This window comes from Misgurnus anguillicaudatus, chromosome 7 (genome assembly GCF_027580225.2).
Source record: "Misgurnus anguillicaudatus chromosome 7, ASM2758022v2, whole genome shotgun sequence".
NCBI classification, from domain to species: Eukaryota; Metazoa; Chordata; class Actinopteri; order Cypriniformes; family Cobitidae; genus Misgurnus; species Misgurnus anguillicaudatus.
The window spans coordinates 30,576,182-30,591,844 of NC_073343.2; the positions used below are offsets into that span (position 1 = coordinate 30,576,182).

A 15,663-nucleotide genomic window follows, 5' to 3' on the forward strand; every position below is an offset into this window, starting at 1 on the left:
GCTTAAATATGCGCACAGCAACGTGACCTGGGCGCGTAACCTTGAAAGACACTAATTTCTACCAATTTACCATACCACCGATTTATCGCCCACCCCTACCCTGGCTGATTTGGCTCTATGTATATAGATCATGGGCTTCAACGGGGTGTCTGGGGGTCCTTGGTTGTATTACCAGGGGTCCTCCAAATATTGAAAATAGAATTGGGCTAATAGTGACAATTCATTGAAGAGCGTAACGTTCCCAGTTTAAAATATATTCAGTAAAATTAAAATGGTATGTAGTGTGGTAACGGTATGTCATACTGTATCGTTTTTGTAACTATCATAACTAAGTAAATCTTAATTTTATATGTAGTCTTTGGCATGTGCGTGGGGGTCTCTGTTCCTCTTCTCTATCCATTAAAAGAAAATTTTGAAGACCCCATATAGCAGTCCTTACAGAAAACCGCTGAGTTTTTGTGATTGTTGCGGGCAAAAATCCTTGATCTTACGGCACGTTTTCTTAAACAATGAGATGGAATATGCAGGATATTTATGCAATGGAATTGCGGGAACTTGCAATAACTGCGTGCAGCTTTTTATTGATGTTCACGTTGCGTAATTTCGTCACTTCCTAGCATTCCCATGACAACAGGGGGCATGGCTGCGCATGTGTGAAGTAAATGCAACATTTTTCAACTTTCTGCTAAGATATATATGACTTTTTACTATAAAAATGCAGTCATTATGAAATCATTTATTATGCGGGCTAATTATGCATTGAATCATGTGATCGCATAATCGTGTTTTTCTGGAGGGACTGATATAGATGTATATGTAGCTTGGACTCTGCATATATTGGTGGTTGTTTACACTAGCTTTTGAAAAATAAATGTTCAGCTACTATGAACATTTTTGCTGTGAAGAATTAAAGTTGTGCTATCTGTGTAACACTGTCAATGAGGTCAGATCTGTCACATGTAGCCCGCTGTCCTCCGTTCTACCCCGTGGCCAATGGGAGCCACTTCACTCAGCTGCCCTTACAAATAGATGCCATTGATTTGAATCTGAGTCCTGTGTATAGAGCAGTATTATCGAGCGGTCGTCCCTGATGTCTCACGCCCTGTATTTGGGGAAAAGTTGTCTGTTAGTGTTGGTTAATTCAGAGAGAGGTTCCTGTTAGCCTTCTGAGTCACAAGTGTTTGGAAATACACTTCTGTTATTTTCTATCTCTTTAACCATCTAACCAACATTTCTCTAAAATGTATTTGTGAGTGGCATGAATATTGAAGAAAGGTTGCATAATGTGGATGTCAAATTCGTTCATAACTGAACTGTATGCAAACACAATTGTATAACAGGACTTACAACCATACCCTGCTGCTATGTTAATACATCCTCTCTGACTCATTCTCTCTCTTGCCTGGAATATACTTTACATAATTTACACACATCCTGAGAATGCCTCTGGCTATAAAGAGACGGGCAATAATAGAAATAGGATGTTTAAAAAAAACCTGACCTCAAACCGAAATGTCCAGTTTTCTTTCACAGTGGCTCTGAGATGGAGCATCACAGGCCCTCAGTGCTCCACTAACCCCTAACTTCTGGGACTTGTGAGAAGTTACCTCTAGTGACCAAAGGCACTGCAACCTCATTAAATACCCCGCAGAATGATCATAAAACAAAGGCCTTGTTCGTGAGACGAGTGCGCTGGAGAGTAAATCGACTCCATCGGCGTTCACGGGCGGCTCCGAGATGTTGTTATTTGGATTTAAGACCGAGCCGAACACGCAAAGTCCTGCGTCAGCAGAAATGAGAGCGTGTGATGGTTTATGGTGTTTTGGGGCTTTTTGAGTCAGTGAGAGTTTATGCTGTGCTTCACTTCTCTTAAAGGGACAAATAGGCATGAATGCTGTCAACAGACTAGCCACAGAGATTATAAAGAGGCACTGATTTTTTTTACCCATCCGTTATTTGCCCAATACTTCTTCTTTATTCTTCTATAAAACAGCTGATGTTTTGTTTTTTAGGTGATGCATCTTTTTGCTGTTTCTTGAAGCAAGTTTTATAAAATCAATAAGTTAAGATCAACACAAATCTAGTACTATTAGACAGCTTGAAAATCTTTTAAACAAAATAAGAGTTTTGAAAGTTCACTTTCACTGGCTGAAGGCTTGTTTTTTATACTTTTATACCTAGCCAGCATCTTTGACCTTCTCTCTGTACAGACCATAATAAAGCATTTTTGGCTAACACATCCTGAACTAAGATATGTTGGACAGAATATGATTGAACGGGTAACAGTATTGAAAGCATGTGTGGCAGAATCAGATTTTTACTTGCCCTGAAAAACATTTCACAGGCCCCACTACAAAAAAGCATAACAGATTATGTTTACAAGAAAAATTGTGGCATTGAGATATTTAATGTAAATATTTTAATTTAAGCTAGGGATGTTAACAATTAATAGATTAATTGTCAATAAGAATGAAATTGATAAAACTTAACAATTGTCAAATAAGCAAGATCATGCAGTGTGTGCGGCGCTTGCGCAAAACACATACAGCCAGAGAAAAAAAATGAAGCGAGCGAGCATAAGTTAAACTAGCCATAATCACAACGATGCCAAACACACCTGGGTTTTTTAACGTCATGCAAGTCCAGGCTGGCTGTCAACGCAACGAAATGGCATCCGCAGTGAATCTGATAGGGTCTGATACAGAAAATGCAAATACGGTTAGCATATTGAAAGCAAAGATGAAAGCCTGCAAGATTAGCATGGCAACGCTGCTAACGCTGCTTTACACAGGGAAGAAGACCAGAAGCCGTTTTTAATGAACAGATTAAAATGTAATCTTAAATTCTGTCAGAAAACTGTAGAATGTCGTTAAACTCTGAACGCCCGCAACATATATCACTGATCATTATTGACTGGCTGAGGCGCTACACGCTAGCCAAGTTGACATGCTTTCTCATGCAAGGTTGCCATCTCCATAATATAAGCATCTTTGCTGAAAGTACGTCGCAGGTCTAAACTGAGGTGACGATGGGAAAAGTGCCCTTCGCGTGCTTTATGGACAAAATTACAACAAATGATGTATCAACAACTCTGAAAGCGAGGTGAACGACTAGAACAATAACATTTGATGATAATGAAACTTTTATTTTGACATGCCAAATTCGACAAAATAAAATATTTGCGTTAGGAAGCTGTCGTTTTTACGCACACTCTTCTATCATTGACCACTGCATTAAAGGCTTTTCGCACTATTACAGTTAACGATTATTCGATTGATTGATCGTTAATTTTAACGATCATCGAATATGGAAAATTCCATAAATTGACATCCCTAATTTAAGCGCAAGAAAATGTGTGGCTTTCTGCTCACATGCGCTCAGTTTCTGACCAATCAACTGTCCCGAGCATCATTCAAGCTGGGCCATCAAGCAGTTCTTATTGTCGAGCCCAGGTTTGTTTAAATTTGTAGATGCATGGAATAAGTGAAACCGATGGTTGAAGTTGAGTTGATGTTATTGTAACACGCTCCGAGATGTTCATTTTGCTGTCCACAAGCTCCTCACATGTGAATTTTTGAATCGAACAAAAGCTGGGCTTTTCAGAAGAATGTTTTTGTATTTGTATTGAATTACTGATGCACTCGGGAATAGATGAGTGATTTCACTTGCGGGCATATTTTTCTGATTGTGAAAATTATTCAGGGTCTTCAGCTTTTGAGTCATAAGGGTGTGTAGATTTGTAGAAACGTTACAGTCCTTTAAGGACAACTTTCCCGATAACGCTCAAATATGTTGTCTATCAAAGCGGTTTGGCCTTAGATGTGCGGTCTTACTCAGAAACACTATAAAAAATCGAAAGTATTTCAGATCTCCAGTGTATCTCAGTGTTACTTGATGTGTAAATCTGAATTGTGAGATGGTTTGTGCTTTTCCTCTTTATCACTTCCTCTCCCCATCTTGCTTCACGTATTTTGTATTTAAGCTGCACTGAGTTGAGATCTCTTATGTTTGGTTTTCTCTATTTCTCAGTAATTGGGCATCTCTCTCCATCTGCCATCAGACTTTTAGTTCTTGCAGAGAGTTATGTTACTATATTCGACTCTATTTTGAGCCCATGTTGTGCATAAGAGCACAAGATGGTGATAATTAATGAAAGACGTATTTATTTGCTAGGGGTGGGAATCCACAAGAATTTTTGAAAACACATTTAGCGTGTTGATACCAAATTGTCCCAATTTTCTATTTATGAATGCTCTTTGATGATTGGCTGTACAAGTGTTGTTCTAATTGGTCAATTTGATTTGTTTTTGCTAGGCGGAGGGAGAAGATAATCTGAAGAAGATGCAGCTGATGGAGCTGGCCATTCTGAATGGAACATACAGAGACACCAACATCAAAGCACGTAAGGACACGCATGTTCAAAAAGAGGCTTAGTAGTCACTTGTGCATACACTCCAGGAAAATACTTGAGCATCAACACAGACAGATGAAAGACTAACTGTTAGGGATTAAAGGGCACATATTATGCGAGGTACATTTTTGCAGGGTGTTTGGACATAAATGTGTGTTGGCACAACAACAACTCTACAATGAAAAATAAAATCCACCCACTCCTTTTTTAAATCCCAGACCAAAGGGGTTTTATTGAACATGCTGTTTTGTTTCTCTTGTTAATGTGATGTCGCACAAACGGGGCCCCGCCCATGGCCACTGACTGACTGGTTAATTTTACCATTTTAGTGCTAATGTGGCTAAATCTGCTATTCAGATCTATGTCTAACTGAAAGCGCTCACTGTCTGTTTGTAAGGAAGTGAGGAGCTGTAGCTCATTTGCATTTAAAGGTACACACAAGAAAACAGCGCTTTTTTGCTCCCACCCAAATAGGGGCATTTTGGACATGCTATAACCAATCATCTCTGGGGTATTTTGAGCTGAAACTAAAGACACATTTTAGGCACACTCGACACTTATGTCTTGTACAAATTGGCATAATATGTGCCCTTTAATGTAAGTTAATCTGTGTTTTGTGTTGTAATGTGACTACACAGGTTTGCTTGAGTGCTTAAAGGGACACTCCACTTTTTTGGAAAATATACTAATTTTCCAGCTCCTCTAGAGTTAAACATTTGATTTTTACCGTTTTGGAATCCATTCAGCCGATCTCCGGGTCTGACGCTACCACTTTAGCATAGCTTAGCATAATCCATTGAATCTGATTAGACCATTAGCATCGTGCTAAAAATAACCAAAGAGTTTGGATATTTCCTATTTAAAATCCTTCTGTAGTTACATCGTGTAATAGGACAGACAGGAAATTAAACGTTGTGATTTTCTAGACAGATATGACTAGGAACTATACTCTTATGTAATATAAGTGTCTATGAAGTCTCAGCTCAAAATACCCCACAGATAATTTATTATAGCATGTTCAAAATGCCCCTCTTTATTTGGGAGCAAAAACGCACATTTTGTGTCTGTACCTTTAAATGCAAATAAGCTATTGCTCTTCTCTCCCTTACCCAAATAAATTATTTGGTTAAAAAAGATCTGATTATGCAAAAAGCACAGAAAAAATAGCAGACAACGTCCAACTCACTGAAGGCAGAAGCTATGGTAATACAAGACTGTCGGTCACAGCTGTGGGTGGGGCTTTAGCAATGTGACATCACATTGCTAAGACAATCAGGGCAGCATGTGTGGTGGGACTGCTTTGGTTTAATAGGGGTTTAAAAGGGAGTGGTTAATAGATTTATTTCGTTGCAGGGTGGTTGTGTTCACGCACGGCCAACACGCATTTGTATCCAAACACCTGGTAGAGTGGATTTTGTGTAATAGGTGCCCTTTAACCAACCATAATCCACCCGTTTAGACTTAATTTACTTCTATCTAAATATACATGCAGTGGTATTTTTCTGTGCTATCTTATTATTATAAATAAACAAAGTATTAAGTTCACAAGTTCATCAGTCATTAGATGCTTGTTTATTCTAGGTAGAATCCTATTCAATGCATAAACTCCTCATATAAACCATCTGACCTACCCACAGTCTAGTCTCTCTTGCTCTCTCTCCCTTTCTTTGGCTCTCTCTCTCGCTCTCTATCTCTCCCACCTGCTTTTAAAGCCGGTCCAAATGCAATCAAATTTCAACGTCAGATTTCTTGGTGTTGCATACAGAATCACTTTGCTGCATGATGAAAAAATGTGAAAACACATTCACAAATGACTCCTCCCATGTCATACATATTCATTATCATAGACCTTTAATGGATTTTTGCTTTGATTTGGGCTTTTAAATAAATCTCTAGGTACTCCACATTTGCATGAATGCTTTGCACAAATAGATGGGAAGAGATGTGTATATGTATGCATTTATGTATGCATGCATGACCATAGATCTGTATGAAGAAAGCAAGCATATCAGTTTCATTTGTTTTCTACAATGTGATTTTAGTTTGGCTTTATGCAGAATGTTAACAAAAGCCATATTTTCAGTTGTGTTGTAGTTCTCCACATCTTTATAAAAGGTCCTAGTGGCATGTAGAGGTTTAGATTAATGCAAAACCAACATGGAAACAAAATTGGGGAACAACTATGATACCCGTAAGCTATGAAAAGGCACATTGAACACTGAGCACTACGTCTTCCTCTACATGCTACAGGACATTGAGTTCAGATGTGCTTATCTGATCAGTTACTCTGTATTGTGCATTAGAGGGGATTGCTTTGCCATAGTATGATCAATCATCAGTTTTTCATTATTTTAGTTTGGATTAAGTTTGTGCAATGATTTTGGTTGTGGGTGTAACTTTTTTTGTGGTTGTTGGCCATCGCATGGACTAATTTCCTTTTTTTTATTTGTTCCCCTGCCCCTTTTTTTCCCTCTGTTTGTGTACTCCTGTTGTCCTGTTTCTGCCTGTGCTTTTCTCACATCTGCTGTAACTTTTTCTGGTTCTGAAAATTTGATACACCTTCACACACCCAAACTCTTTCTATCCATCTCTCTCTCTTTTCCATCCCTTTCTGTCTTTCGCTCTTTCGTTTACGGCAGCCACCCTTGCGTTCTCTCTTGCAGCCGCGGCAGCTGCCGCTCAAGGTCCGCGCCTGATGGCGGCACCCGGGGGTCAGGTCCTCCCCCAGTCCCTCAGGCCCCCAACTCCGGCAGGGACCCCCATCATGAACATCATGCGGCCAACTCAGATGGCCACCGTGCTACCCAACGGCACCCCCACCCTGGTGCCCCCGTCGCCTGAGGCGGGCATCATCTACACCACGCCCTATGACTACCCTTATGCCTTGGCGCCCACGTCTCTGCTGGAATATCCCATCGAGCACAGCGGAGTCCTAGGTAAGCGGGCGTGGGGGCTTGGCACTTCACCCTTTGGTGCCCCGCAAGAGGGCACAGCCGGGTTGTTTTACGGGGGCTTGTTGGATTGGCCGATGCCAGGCCCCGTTCAGGACTCAATGAAAGGTAAATATGTAACGACTAGCTCATGCAAGCTGACTAGCTTACCCAGGTAATTAACAAAATACCTGTATTCATGAGCCTGTAGGAGCATTGAGCTACCACTGAGACGGGTTGGGAAAGGGACGACTTAACTCTGTTTTGAACGAGTTGTATCGGTCTTTCTTTCTTTTTGATTTTTGGTTTTTACTGCTGCGTAAGAAATCTCCTCTCAGGATACACACACACACTCTCAGACGGCGGCGACACGCTTGCTCGCACACAGCTTTTTCCTCCTCCCTCTCGCTTGCCGGAGGCTTTGTCAGGCAGGCTACTGGTGGATCCCCTCGGATTTCTCTTGGCTTTTGATATCATTTCTCTCTTCTCCACTGTAGCAGGCCTTGGTACCCATGCTGAGCGTCAGAGAGAGAAAGAGACCAGAGTCCCGTTGGGGATGTTCATTAAATTTTTCCACTATTCTCACTGTCTCCAATCGTCTTATTTTTACTCTTATGAACTTGCACGCTCAACCTTTTTCGTAGAAAATTGCCCGTACTTCTTCGCCTGGTGCGAGGGTTTGCCGCAAACGCTCAAAAGGAAGATAATAAACATTGTTAGTAAATAGGATGTTACATCATTAACTCAACACTTTGCGTCCTGTTCATAAACCTTAAAGGGATAGTTCACCCAAAAATTATAGTTGTCATTTACTCACCCTCATCTTCTGTATGCGAATGTTGATTTATACCAAAATGCTTTTTTGCATAGTTGTGTTTGGCACATGAAAACATCTCGGGTTACGTATTTAACTGTTGTTCCCTGAGAAGGGAACGAGACGCTCCGTCTCCCTTGCTATACTTCCTACGTCCCTGTAACGCCATCTTTGGCAATATTTCAGATAGCGATATACTTCCTGGCTCCCGCTTCACCCTGTCTTTGTCGTTAAGCCTCACCATTGGTTGAATTTGATATACACATTCATACGCACTTACCATTGAAGGCGTCCCCAAAGTATCACCGCAGTGACGCAACGCGAGTTCCCTCGAAAGGGAACTGTAACAATGTATCTTAAAAGGTAACACAATTGAAATGTGTCCCCACATTTAGTCCTTGAATTTGAGGGTATTGGACCTGGAAAGTCATTGAAAGGTCCTTGAATTTAAAGTTAACTAAAGTGTGGGAACCGTGAGTGGTGCTCAAAAACGGTTGCACAAAATATCTTCCTTTTATGTTTAGCAGAACAAAGAAATGTATGCAAGTTTGTAACAACATGAGAGTGAGTAAACAATGACATCATTTAAACTTTTGAGTGAGCTATCCCTTTAAGTGTTTAGATGCGAGGTGAGAGTTCATCAATCAAATTGATCAGTTTCTCTTCCTTGGTTAAAACCATTATTGATGATGATGACGCGTTTGGCAGAAGTTGAATGCTTGAATAGCTTGACTCGTGTGGTCGTCCAGAGCCGATTAAAGTTCAGCCCACTGAATGCTGTACAGTCATCTCAAGTCGGGACCTTTGGGTCTTCTGCTGTTCTGACTGTAGCGGGTTTACACTTTCAGCACTCACAAGCTTAGCAGCCTTTTATTTACTTACTGTATCGATCCAACATCTAACCACCCCCAGACCAGACCATGTTCTCTCGCTCTCTGTCTCTCGCTCTCTGGGCTTTTGTGCAATCAGGAGTGATTTGTTGGACATCTGCTGTTGCAGCTTGCCGTGTGGGTGTACACACACACACACACCCGTGTACACACAGTAAAAAGGGAAACATCAGTACTTCTTCTGAATTTCCCCTGAGGAGAGTGAGTGTTTGCTTAGCAGCTATTCTGTATAGTCATTTTAGTGACAGTGTCACGTCACGTGATGTATTTTTATGGTAGGTGCCATATGTTAAGGAAATTTTTGGTATTATAATTAAAGGGACAGTTCACCCTCAAGTTGTTACTTTGTTCTGCTGAACAAAAAGGAAGATATTTTGTAAGTATCCAAAGCTGCATAGTATTATTTTTTTTCTATTATTGAAGGCAATAATGCTCCTGCATCCAGCTTAATTACAAATGTATTCATTTGTGTTCAGCAGAACAAAGAAATTTAAACGGGTTTGTAACAATTTAAGGGTAATTTTTGGGAAAACAATCGCTTCATTTTTATTAAAGCGAATTTTAGCATCTCCTCTGCGTTATGCGGCTTTCACACAGGACACGGTGTGCGCTGCGCTCGCCGCTTAAAGGCGGAGTCCATGATGTTTGAAAGCCAATGTTGATATTTGAAATCACCTAAACAAACACGCCACTACCCCAATAGAATCTGGACCTTCTGTTGATAGACCCGCCCCACACATACGCAACCCGGCAAGGATGTCGGTTAGTAGACACGCTCCTTTATGCTGATTGGCTATAAGTGTGTTTTGGTAGTCGGCCCGTCTCCTTTTCCAAAGCGTTTTTCAAACATCGTGGACTCCGCCTTTAATTCAGCGCAGCAAAGCGATTTGCGCAATGCTGGCTAGACCAAAGTAGGTAGAGTTTTCAAAACTTTCAGTGGGATTACTATAAATGACAAAAATTTTAAGTAGTGGAGGGAGGAATACAGACGCTGCCGTTGCCCGTCTCCGTTTCACGTAACTTAAAGGTGCAGTGTGTAAATTTTAGTGGCATCTAGTGGTGAGGTTGCAAATTGCAACCAACAACTCAATTTACAGCTCACCCTTCGCTTTTGAAATGCATAGAGAAGCTACGGTAGCCGCCACAGGACAAACATATCACTGTTGAAGATAACTAATAAAAAAGTGTGTCTGTTAAGAGCTTCTTTAAAAAACATGGTGGCACAAAATGGCGACTTCCATGTAAGGGGACCATCTGGGTATGTAGATAAAAACGTCTCATTCTAAGGTAATAAAAACATAACGAGTCATTATGAAAGGTCTTTATACACCACTGATAATATAGTTTTGTATATTATTTAGCATTTCTGTCAAGAGATCCTTCTAAAAATTACACACTGCACCTTTAAGCTGCCCACCTACAACAAGCTATCTGAATTTAAACACCTGACATGCCAACTTGAATTGATGTTTGTTTTCATAACACAGCTCTATAGGAGCGTAAACATGTAGTATACAGCTTCGGGAATTCTGACACACAAGCTCCTCGTCCATTTTGCTTTTTGCGCTTGTTTGGATGCCCCGTTTTTATTGGTCACGCGGGTAATCGTCGCAGAGCGCGTGCAAAAGTTAACTATTTTAAACTTTGGCCGAGGCGCTCGCGATCATTCCAGGCTATTTAAATGAATGGGTTTCATAGCACACACCGCGTCCTGTGTGAAAGGTGCATTAGTTTGTTTCATTCTGTGTAGTTTAAATACGTACTGTATTGAAAGTCAAAAGTGAAATTAATATTTTGAATTGTTATCAATAATATGATCGTGATATTATATATGGCTGCTTTCACCAGTTCGTCTCTGTGCCCATTCACATCAAATATTACATTTTGTCCCTGTGTGAACAGGTCCATAGGTATTCAGTGTTTTATTTCAGATTTGTGAAGAAATTTTGTTGGCCATGTCAACAAGTTCTTGAGGTTGACTATGCAGGTAGATAGTGATAAACAATACCTTTTGTAAGCATTTGCATGCTTTGCATATGCAATCTTTTTGTTTAAGTTCTACATTCCACATCCTTTTTTTTTTTTTTTTTTTGCTGATGCATTCCTGTAAACGGAGCAGAGAGTGATTTATTTATTTTTTTTAGCCGAAATGTCTCTAGCATTAGCCAGGTGATGTCGTAGTAATCAAAGGGTGTCAAAACTTGATGGAAATTTTCACTGTGTGTTTCCACTGTAATGTGTCTTTTTTTTGAGAGATGTTTTTGAAATCATGAGTCCTTACCCGCCCGTCTCAAATCTTGTGAGTCAAACCGCAATTACTGTGTAATTTTTTTCTTTTTTGTATGCATTTGTTTTTCATGCATTTTCTAAAGTGTTGATTATGTGAATGTGTACATGCATTACTGTATATGTGAAAAACGATATGGCACATTTAAATATAGATGAGATTTCAAGTAAAGCCTGTTTTACACCCAGCCTGCGCACGTCTAGCCTTATTTTAAACAATCTTTTAAATAAAAGAGGTTTTTCATTAGATTTAGATATGAAATTGTATCTAAGTTTTACTCTGTGATTTTACTCTGTAATTCGCTGGTTTCTAACCTAGCAATTGAGGCAAGTCATGCCGGCCGTGTTTCCACAGGCTTTACTCATATCTGTTTTCCTCTTGGGCTGACGCATGTCTAACCTTATGGACCTGTTGTAATCTAGGTGCAATGGCTACTAAAGTGCGGAGACATGATTCACGGGTCCATCCTTACCAAAGGATAGTGACCGCAGACAGAGGTTAGTTAGAAAAGATACTTTTATCTTTTTTTAATTCTTTCTGTGTTGTTTCTCTGAATAGGTGAATTTCAGTGAGCCAACTATGGAAATATGTTTACGAAAGCCTCTTGAAACGCTCAGGTTTACCAAAAAACTGACTCAAATAGACTTTTGATTGTAAGTGATGTAAATGCTATTGATCGGTAGCTTTGATGTATTTTTTTGACCAAATCCTTCTCCAGAAACTTTTGTTTTGTGTTACTTGTATGGCAAAGAATGGACTGAAATAAGTTTTGTTTGCCAAACCAGCTACTTCTTAAGCGTACCTCACGCATTTATTTCAAATTTTGTTTATGTATGTACCTCATGCCCAGTCAGATTTGACAAACACTTATGAAAGGTACACTTTCATACAAGTGTATTTTAATAGCAGATGTATTTTTGACTGTTTGCAGAAAAATAAAAAGTTCAAAAGCGAGATTTCGCGACCTTTTATTTGCGTAACGTCGCGCTAGCCATCTTATTCCCCTCACAACTAATGACACTGTTGGTAACATGCATTTCAACTCGACACTAAAATATTACTAGTTTGTATGTGTTTGTCTCTGATACCTCTCTGCTTTTGTTTGTGGGTACGTGGGGCATTTTTAGCGCTTCAATTACATCGAAACCGTGATCATGACGTTAGCGTGTCATGATCTTAACCCAGGTTTAGCTTGTGTTTGTGTTTTGGAGTTAAGGGGTTCAACACACAGAGATTGCATTCATTTTGCTGTTAAAATGTTGTCATTCCGGTCTCTTCTTGCTGACTAATATCTTTTCTACCTTTTTTCCTTTTTGTTGTTTTCATTTTTGTTCCTAACCACCTAGCCGCCACCGGCAACTAACAAATGACCTCTGAACTCTTCACCCAATGATGAGCCGCCCAAGCCTGCCTGCTGATCAGATTAACTGGTAATTGCCTTTTGCTAGCCTGGTGGACGCAGAGAGAGGCACCTGTCCAAGCAGTGATCCTAACACAAACCAACATAAAACGCAACCCTCCATACCAACACGTTGTGTAGCGATAACAACGATGATACTCTTTTTATTTTATATATGAGTTCTTTAGTTTGTTTCTTTCTTTTTCTTTTCAAATCAAACGATTGGGTGGATGTTAACAGCGATGTTGCGTCGCCCACAAATCTGCACTGAAGTTGAAAAGCAATAAAGAAGCGTCTTCAGCCCTTAAATGCATTAAACACTCGTAAGACAAACCTGGTCACCTTGGTGTCATAATCGGGGCATCCAGATTTCTTAAACAAAAAAACATTGTGTACCCCACCCATATAATCTGTCTATGGTCATTGAATCGACAACAAAAGAAAAAGAAGGAAAGAAATCCGCACTCACATACCAACTTTTTGTGAATTTCCTGTCCTTCTCCAATAATGTAATTGTGTGTTTTTTTTAGTTTGACTTTATTTTTACTGTGCTGACACATTCTGGGTGTGCCTGATCAGCTGACTGAGAGCATGGCTACAATGACCGATTGCAAAAGGCTTGTTTTTTCCTGTTACTTTCTGTTTTGACTTTCTTACGTTTCCATATATCCTATTAGTGTTTCGCAATACGTGCTGGTATAATTGCAGTATTGGTGTCAGCTCATTAGGGGGCAGTATGCAGAGACTGGCAGGGGGCGATAGATTTGGGGTGAAGTGTTTACGGAGTTAATCTAAATCTAGGATATTCAGGGTTGGAGAGCTGGGATACGAACCGGAATCAGTTTACCGAACTATGCCATCCCGAAAAAACACTCAACCCCCACATACAGTGCCTGAACTTTCTAGAAATCTTTCTGAACGAGCTGTGAGATAAAAGACAAAAAATAGTTAAGTATTACGTGTGCGCATTTAGCCAAAGGGTTTCCATTTTGATTAATTTCTATATACGAGCATATGTATCTAATCGCCAAGGGTTCTGTCGTTTTAGTCTATAGAGTTTGAAAAGATTTGATGTCATGCCTGTATGTCAAAACATGGATGAAATGATGATGAATTTTCCCACGAGACGCTAATTTTCTTTGAGGATGTGCAAAGCCAATGAACACTAAGGAAGATGAATGAGGTCGTGAGATCGGGGGAGGAGCTTAAACTTTTTTCTTTTCTGCTTTATGTATTTTATTTGATTAAATATTGATTGTCGATTACTAAGTTGTCTCCCCCGTCACACCTTACTAAAATTAGCCCACTGAAATAAAATGCAGGTGTTAATTTAATCTTTCCTCATCAGCTGCGAATGATTTATTAAGATGCGCCATTATCCACAATGTGTCCCGCACACGCCCAGCTACTAGCCCACCCTCATTTCTGTACACCCTTTCAAGAAAACATAGGATGTGAAAGCCATGTCTGCCTGTTCAAATTGCTTTATACATACATGATAGATAGATAAATATATATATATATAAAATGTATACAAATGTAGATACGTCATTGCATATTAAAATCCAGAAAGATCAAAATTAGATACTTTTACAGGGTGCTGGAGAAGAAATATATATTTTTGCCAATTTTAGCTTTTTATACTTAACTTGCAGTTATAAAATATGAAACGTAAAAAAGATATAAATATAAAAAAGTTTGTAGAGTAGTACAGCGAAAGAAGACGTTGCGTGACTTTGGATACTATTGACATGGGGAAAAAAACAGACCAAAATAGTCAAACCATGGAATGTCGGTGGAATCGCGTGATGTTTCTGAAAGGAGAAAATTCATCTTAAACGGACATAAGTGCCTTACCCGCGGTCGTTTCTTTTTCCGAGTGTTACGTCGTTCAATAATATCCAGCACACCAACTAGGTTAGTGCAGAGCGCGGGAGGGGTTCAGAAGCTCCCCGGGAGTTAAACCACAAGGCTGTTGCAGTGTTGTGCCACTGAATCTATTCTATGCAAAGGAATAGCAGTCATTTGACCAGCTAACTATGTGCCATGATTCGTCTTCCCAAAATTTTTGTTTCTTTAATTCCCATTTGAACAAAGTGTTTTGTTTGTCTTTATTTTATTGCATTATATTCTTGTGTTATGAGGACAAATGCTGTCTATATAATTGGTTACTGTGATTTTTGTCAAGAACAACTGCCAATCATGTTATAGAAGTCTGCCAGGTGTAAATTTGGTTGTTTTTTAAGATTCGGGGTTTTACCCCTAAACCTCTCATTGTTTCAAGATTTGCAAACTGGAAGCTTTCGATCACGGTCTCATTCTTTCTTGAAAGCATAAATCGTTTGCCAAAATTTACTCTCATTTTTATGCCAAGGAAGTTTTTTATTTTATTTTTTAGGGGTAAAGGGTAAAGTTTTTTGTTCACATGGTGTTTTTTTAGACAAAGACGAGAAAAGTCTTGCACTGATCAAACAATGGAGAAGTAGAAATATTGCATTTAGTTAAAGTATTACTGCACTGTAAAAAAAGGTTGCCTTAAAATTTACGTTGAATCAAATGAAAATGTTAAAGGATTAGTCCATTTTCTTAAAAACTAGACGGTTTATTCACCACCATGCCATTCAGGGTGTTGACGTCTTTCTTTGTTCAGTCGAGAAGAAATTGTTTTTTGAGGAAAAAAAATTCGGGATTTTTCTAATTTTAATGGACTTTGGTGGACCCCAACACTTAACAGTTTTGGTGCAGTTTGGAATTGCAGTTTCGGGGGACTCTGGGCGATCTCAAGCGAGGCATAAGGGTCTTATCTTGCAAAAAGATTGTTATATTTGGCAAGAAGATGAGAGGTGTACACTTTTGGACCACAACTTCTTTACTTCCTCGCACCAGCGCGACCTTACGTAATACGTCGTCACATCAGGAGGTCACGGATGAC

The 15,663-nt window shown here is 39.6% G+C and overlaps 1 protein-coding gene across 4 annotated transcripts in view; it reads left to right on the forward strand.

Moving 5' to 3' along the window:
* qkia (QKI, KH domain containing, RNA binding a) overlaps positions 1-15,324 on the forward strand; it is an 82,813-nt gene extending 67,489 nt beyond the window's left edge. Inside the window, exons 5-8 of one of the 4 annotated variants that reach the window (XM_055173096.2) lie at positions 4,315-4,402; positions 7,075-7,470; positions 11,755-11,829; positions 12,679-15,324. In XM_055173096.2, coding sequence (XP_055029071.1) covers positions 4,315-4,402; positions 7,075-7,470; positions 11,755-11,829; positions 12,679-12,695 — 576 coding nt within the window. In that variant the 3' untranslated portion in view covers positions 12,696-15,324. Of the gene's footprint in view, positions 1-4,314; positions 4,403-7,050; positions 7,471-11,754; positions 11,830-12,678 lie in introns of all 4 variants that reach the window. The other 3 variants (XM_055173095.2, XM_055173099.2, XM_055173097.2) reach the window with 3 other exon arrangements.
* The last annotated feature ends 339 nt before the right edge of the window (positions 15,325-15,663 follow it).